This window comes from Colossoma macropomum, unplaced genomic scaffold, assembly GCF_904425465.1.
Source record: "Colossoma macropomum unplaced genomic scaffold, Colossoma_macropomum, whole genome shotgun sequence".
NCBI lineage: Eukaryota > Metazoa > Chordata > Actinopteri > Characiformes > Serrasalmidae > Colossoma > Colossoma macropomum.
Genome location: NW_023495291.1, coordinates 135322 through 142785, shown reverse-complemented (window position 1 = coordinate 142785; position 7464 = coordinate 135322). Strand labels below are relative to the sequence as shown.

General features: G+C 41.5%; 1 protein-coding gene across 1 annotated transcript; it reads left to right on the top strand.

Annotated features, from left to right (window-relative positions):
- Positions 1–1949: 1949 nt before the first annotated feature.
- Positions 1950–3898, top strand: LOC118801638 (H-2 class II histocompatibility antigen, A-B alpha chain-like; the record flags this gene model as incomplete). Its single annotated transcript, XM_036562002.1, has 3 exons — positions 1950–2199; positions 2365–2646; positions 3643–3898. Coding segments are annotated over 3 exons (654 nt in total), but the record flags the coding sequence as incomplete, so codon positions are not given.
- Positions 3899–7464: the final 3566 nt, after the last annotated feature.

Sequence of the window (7464 nt, the reverse complement as noted above, 5' to 3'; positions counted from 1 at the left end):
AACTTCAGAACGGCCTCTTTTTCTCGCTGGTTCCATTTTACTCACTATTCATCTGTGTTTCGGTATCTTTTTAATCTCTCTCTCTCTCTCACTCTCCCTCTCTCTCTCTCTCCTCAAACGACCCTCGAAGCGCACCCCGGGCTTTGCTGCATTTGAATCTTTTCCAGCAGTCACGCGGTTGTGTGCTGAAATGAAGCTTCGGACGTCATTGGTCACATGATCATTGTAGAACAAATCAAGCACCGACACAGTGATTCGAAGCAATGGGTGTCATTTTTTTGACACACGCCTCGAAGCTTCAGATTCAAGGGTGCCATCACTGTTGAGCAGCATGGTGACTCCAACTAACAAACCTCTGTTGTTGTGGAGAAGCTCCAGCTGTTCAACTTTCCCAGTCCTTTGTTTGAAGATCTTCCATTCCCTTTTCATTCAGTAAGTGTTGAATGTTTTTTTTTATCTTTGTGCTGGATGCAAACATTGTGTAGAGGCTTGTTTGGGGCTCATGCTAAAGCTAAGGTTTGTGTTAGCAGGCCACATTTTCTGTTTTTCAGTTGTAAATTCACTTGATAATGCCTGTGTTTGCAGAAGGACTTTTGTGGTGCCTTTTGTGGAGCAGAGAATCCCAGACGACCCTGTCCCCCGCAACTTCCTCCAGCTCATTCCCGGGGACCCCAAGCCGCTCCCAGGCCAACTTGGAGATATAATCCCTCCAGCGGCTCCTAGGACAACCCCGGGGTCTTGTCCCGGTAGGCCGTGCCTGGTACACCCCCAATGGGAGGCGTCCAGGGGGCATCCGGATCAGATTCCCGAACCACCTCAGCTGGCTCCTCTCAATGTGGAGGAGTAGCGGCTCTACTCCAAGCTCCTCCCGGATGGCCGAGCTCCTCACCCTGTCCAATAGAGCGTAGCTCGCCACCCTGCGAAGAAAGCTCATTTTCGCCGCTTGTATTCGCGACCTCATTCTTCTGGTCATTACCCACAGCTCATGACCATAGGTGAGGGTCGGGATGTAGACCGACCGCTAAACCTCTTCACCACTACAGTCCGGTACAGCGACCACATTACTGCTGCTGTCTGTCCCAGCCTGCGGTCGATCTCACGATCCCTCTTTCCATCACTCATCAACAAGACCCCGAGATACTTAAACTCCTACCTGGAGTGGGCATGCCATCCTTTTCCAGGCTAAGACCATGGACTCAGACTTGGAGGTGCTGATCCGCATACCAACCGCTTCACATTCAGCTGCGAACTGCTCCAGTGCGCGCTGGAGGCATGTGAGAACCTGAGAAGATTCTACATGTGTGTGATGTGATGGACATTCTACTGTGGGACTTACTCATTATCACCCGGCTTTCACATCTCTGTCTCTCCAAAAAAGGACTGGTTTGGCTGTTTTTATAATACCTTGGGACCCTTGAGGAGGCCGTGGGCCCACATGGACTCAAATTGATTCTTTTGTTTTTTCTTTTTGTATTTGTGTGTGGTGGGTTGTGGGTTGAATTACTTCTGTCTGTGTAGAGGTGGGATTTGTATTACATATTCATCTGTTCATCTTCGCAATAACACTAAAAAGGGTGCACCATCTTTGTTGTATTTCTTATTTGCTTGTCCGTTCATTCAGTATCGTCCAAGAAGTTCTCGTTCCCTGCGTTTTTTTATGAACTCAGTAGGAAAAAGGTCCTGCTGGATGTTATAAACAGACTGTTTATTAAAATTAACTGTTCTGTAAGATCAGTAATAGATGGAACCTGGTGAATATTTATTGATATGTTCCATAGTAATGCGTTGCAAACGTTTGACAGATCTAATAGAAAAATAGATCATGGTGCTGAAAGAGAAAAGATTCACAGGGATGAATAGTTTTCTTTTTCTGTGTCAATAAAGGGTTAAACCAGTAAACCAGTGTGTGTGAATGTGTGTACTGATGTTCTTTTCTCCTTCTTTCCTCAGTTCAGCACAAGGACACCTACCTACTCCTGTGCTCTGATACAGAGACAGAGGACCTGTTTGGACTGGACGGAGAAGAAATGTGGCACGCTGACTTCAGTCAGGGGAAAGCAGTGATGACCCTGCCAGAGTTTGCAGAACCTTTTTGCTTTCCAGAAGGATCCTATGAGGCGGCTGTAATTAATGTGGAAATCTGTAAACAAAACTTGGCTGCTTGTGTAAAAGCTTACAATCACCCGGCAGAACCAAAAGGTAAGACACGAGCGTCACTGCAGCACACAGTCATTCACAAATAAATAATACATATATTGGAAACACATAGAAAACCTTTATCAAAAATATATCAATACATCATTAATCATTTGAGAAAGTTCTACTCCATTTTACAGTCTAACAGATGAACGACTTCATCCACAGATGCCCCCCAAAGTTCCATCTACCCTGAGTACAGTGTGCAGCTGGGCACTGAAAACACCCTCATCTGTTACATCACTGGATTCTACCCTTCACATGTCAAAGTGTCGTGGACTAAGAACAACGTCAATGTGACGAGTGAAGCGACCCTCAGCAGATATCACGTTACTGATGATGGAACCTTCAAGCTGGTCTCTCGTCTGAGCTTCACTCCAGAGAAGAGCGACATCTACACCTGCACTGTGGAGCACACGGCCCTGGACAGACCACTGACCAAAACGTGGGGTGAGATTTAAACCTGCTTATAGACCTGATTTTTAATCAGTAACAGTGAACGCTGGTTATAGGTACATTGCGCCATGTTCAGACATCAAGATTGGCATTCAAAAATTAACTACACACATTAGAGTAAAATTATTTTAAACTGATGTAATCTCAACAAGTCTATAATAAAAATAAAATAAAAATAATTTCTCCTGGGCATAAAATGTGCCAAGGCCAAAATATAATATTTTTTACTGATTGGTTTGGCTGTCTCATACTGAGTTACTTTATATATTTGTTTAATAATGTGTTGTTAAGACCATTAAAAGCTTAATGTTCTGCCATTGTGGGCTTGGTGTTTCAAGCAACGTCAGACGCTCGCAGATGTAACTTACAGAAAGAGCTTTACTGATAGAAACAAAGTTCAAAGTCGTCGTCGATAACCAGGCAGTGTTCAGATCCAGAAGGCACACGAAACACACACAGACAAAGATCAGACAATGCATCAGTCCAAAAAAGGGAAAAGCAGGAGCGTGGTCGAAGGTGCAGGCAAATGGTCAAAATCCAAAATCAGAAACAATGCAGACAAATCCAAAGGGCAGAGTCACGGAAACGGAAGGCAAAGGTCATACACGAAATACACAACAATAGATAAACACTCAGTAGATCACAAATGTGAATACAATACCTCGCAACTTTACTAAGCTAAAGCCCGGGCTTATATACTACACTAAGTGTATCATATGACACACAACACAGGTGATTCACATCAAAACTCCAGAGACCTGGAGCGCTGATAGGAGCGTGGAGTCAGGTGAGATGTCATGTGACTTCCCAGAGGATTCTGGGAGATGGAGTCCGAATCTACAAGGGGGTTTGGAGAATGTGTGACACTTGGCACATTTTTTTTAGCCCAAGAGTGTATATTCAAAATCAGTATTATACATGTTTTTTATGAGTAAACAACCTGAATAAGTAGAATATACAGACTTATTTTTATGTGTGCTTGTTGTACAGATGTGCAGGTGGCTCTGCCCAGTGTGGGTCTGACTGTGTACTGTGGAGCGGGTCTGGCTGCAGGACTGCTGGGAGTCGCTATTGGAGGTTTCTTCCTCGTCAAAGGAAACAACTGTAACTGAGAGTCTGACTGTAAACAATACAGAAACATTACAATATTAATTTGTGTGGCTGAAGCTCGTTTGTTTTCTATTTATTTACATTTTATCACTTTCCATTAATGTATTTTTTTGTTCTGTACCATCTTTCTATGCTGGAATATGGAGTCTAATGGTAATCAAGCATTTGCTAGCCTACTTAAATCCACCAAAACTTAAATGATTCTATATCTTTACATATTGTGATGATATATTCCCACAGTATGGTTTAACCATACTGAGTTAACTGAGTTTCTATAAGTAGGTGAATGGAGTTAAAATCAACAGGGTTAATTCAAATGTAAAAGAAACCAAATCACATTTCAAATGCTAAAAAAAGATGAATGTAAAAAAAACGTAATATATGATTAGACTTGTTTCAACTGAATGTGAAGAGCTTTTTATTGTACACTGTTTTTACTGGATATGGACCAAACAACATCACATCCTTTGCAGTGTGGTGTGCTAACAGCTAAGGTTAGCAAGTTTACAAGATTTGAATTAAATCTGAGAACTGGAGAATCAGCTTTGATATCAGATCTCACTCATTTGCAATTGATCTGATGTTGCGTAATTTGGACATGTCTCCATCCTGCTTTCAAATTGATCTTGAAATGAAACATTGCTATGGACTACTCTGTAACACTGAACACACTTGAGAAGCAGGATACAAGTGTTTTATTAAGAGCCATGATCACAAAAATGCAGTCTAAGGAAGAAATAAAGAAGCCAGGGAAAAAACTGCAAAGAAGCTAACAGCACTAACAGGGCTACAACAACAACAACAACAACAACAACAACAACAACAAAGCCATTCAAAGAGCAAGACAAATGCAAGGGACATGAATACTGGGAAAAATGAACAAGGAACAAACACTTCAGGCTTGACTAAAGGGAAAAGCAAGGGCTGAGCCAGAAAACCAAAACAAAGAGAAGCACACAGCCAGAAACATGAGGAAGGTAAACCAGTAGGGAAAACAAAAATAAAGGCAAAGCTGGGCCGGATATTATGGAATCTAGGTTTGTAAGAGTCGGATAGGACAGAAACTCTGTTCATCATTTAGAAAATCGGAACAGCCAGGTAAAGAAAGGCTGAAAAAACATTCGAGCCATACATACCCGCCACTAGGAGGCCCACTGTGAATCTCACAACTCAGCAGTGGCTTAAAAGAAGAGCAAAGTCACTGTAAGTTAGACCATGGAGATATATTTATGAATTAAACAAGCTACAAACAGTTCTGTTGTTATTGTCATGCTAACAAGTCCTTATATTGAGGAAACTTTCATGCCCAGTGATGCTTAAGTATCTCTGTTTGTGGATTACAGCAGTTAGATAGTGTGGTGGTGGTGTGTTTTGCGGGTCAGTGTATTGTTTTGATGATGTTTGTGTGAGAGAAGCCGCTGGTATATGTTTGGTTTTTGTTCGTAGAAGGCCTTCTCTTATTCTTTTTATTCTTTTTACCCATTTTATTTTCTTGTTATTTTCTCCCTGTGAACTTCTACTGTGATTTAGGCCGATGACTATTCTGGATTCGCAGTCAAAACAGAATACAGCTCTGTGCTACATTCAGGAATATTTGAAATTAGTGAATGTTTATTTATTTACTTATTTATTTTGTATTTGTTTTGGTATGTATTACTAATTTTGACAGTTGTTAATTTTTAAATTAAATCATTTGCTGACTTAGCTGAAATATGTTTTTGCTTCTGGACTCACTCTTTTGCTTTTGACTTTTGGCACTTTTAACAGGCTACAGGTCTTTGAAGAGGCCACTTGCACTTTCTATTGGTCAGCTGGTTTGGAGTCACAGGTCTTCTGAACACATAGCCACGCTCACTCTGAGAGCTGTGATGATCTACATTGAACATGGTGGAGCACGCCGTACTCATTGTAGAACCGCCAGAGAGGATTGTGCTGGCTTGTCCGACATTATAAGCAATGTTTATCACATTTATTCATGTAACACACATTCAGGGTCCTGTGTCACTCTGTGTAAAATAGCTATATATTTTTGAAACAGAAGTATTTATGGAAACTTAGCTGTTGAACGAAGCTCTACCACCTTTTGGGTTTGCCACCGCTAGCACTAACTAGCCCAGCTGTGTCCGCTAAATGGCTAACTAGACGAGCTTCGCAGTAGTCTAGATCAGTGTTTCTTAACCCTTCCTCTGGAAACCTGTAACTCCATATGGCTCGATGCCTTGCTGTCTGCACTGTCTCATAAGTCAGTGACTTAGAAGGCCACTCTGTCAGTGGATCTGTCAGGCAGCGTTTTATACGAGCTTTAGATTCGGACATTGGCTGACTGCCTTCCTGCATCAGAATGCTGTATGAGTAGGCAGTGTTTATTACATTTCAGACGCAGCTGTTATGTCAGTCTTTTCTTGTTTCTACCCACAGAATGCCTCCGTGTCAGTCACTGAAATTGCTTTCTGTCTCAGCACATAGATTATAAGATACTGCTGCTCCAAATCACTTCACATTAATACAGTACACTAATGTTAGATATTTAAACAGTTTAGTTTTATTACACTGCTAGGCTAGTCAGTGCTACATATAGCATTTACAAACCTTAAAGGTGGTACAAATTTGCTCAACAACAGGTTTATAATCTTCAATGCCTAAAATAACAGTTATATCATTTGATAAAGGAACCTAATGTGTGTGATAATAATTTTAAAGGAATATGATGAACATTCTCCATGACCCAGAAGGAGAAGCGGCTCAGAAGATGATAAACGTTGTTCATAATGTCTGGCATGCAAGTACAACACTGAACCCATGGCACCACTCTGGGGGCAGTTCAAGCTGAGTGGTTATGTGTTCAGAAGGCCTGTCACACCAAATTAGTTGAACAATAGAAAGTGTAGGTGAAGACCCATTTCTAAGACCAGCCCCCTGCCAAAGATCAGAAGCAAAAGAAAGATTTTAGTAGCAAAGCAGTGATTCCAGAAGCAAAAACACAATTCAGCAAATAGAAAAAAGCAAAGACTGGTAAAAAGATCAAAATGAATGAACATGAGTAGTAGTCTTTTTGAAAAATTTAGGATTGATTTAATTCTTATTATTTGTTTTTTGAACATGTTTTAGAGAGTTTGATATTTAACATTTTACTTGTGGATTTTATTATTTTATCTGAAACTTTTGGCACAAAATTAACTCCATAAATGTTAGCTGCCTATATACACTATATTGCCAAAAGTATTCACTCACCCATCCAAATCATTGAATTCAGGTGTTCCAATCACTTCCATGGCCACAGGTGTATAAACCAAGCCCCTAGGCCTGCAGACTGCTTCTACAAACATGTGTGAAAGAATGGGTCGCTCTCAGGAGCGATGCCACCTGTGCAACAAGTCCAGTCGTGAAATTTCCTCACTACTAAATATTCCACAGTCAACTGTCAGTGGGATTATAACAAAGCAGAAGCGATTCGGAATGACAGCAACTCAGCCACTAAGTGGTTGGCCACATAAAATGACAGAGTGGGGTCAGCGGATGCTGAGGCGCACAGTGCGCAGAGGTCGCCAACTTTCTGCAGAGTCAATCGCTACAGACCTCCAAACTTCATGTGGCCTTCAGATTAGCTCAAGAACAGCGTAGAGAGCTTCATGGAATGGGTTTCCATGGCCGAGCAGCTGCATCACCAAGCGCAATGCAAAGCATCGAATGCAGTGGTGTAAA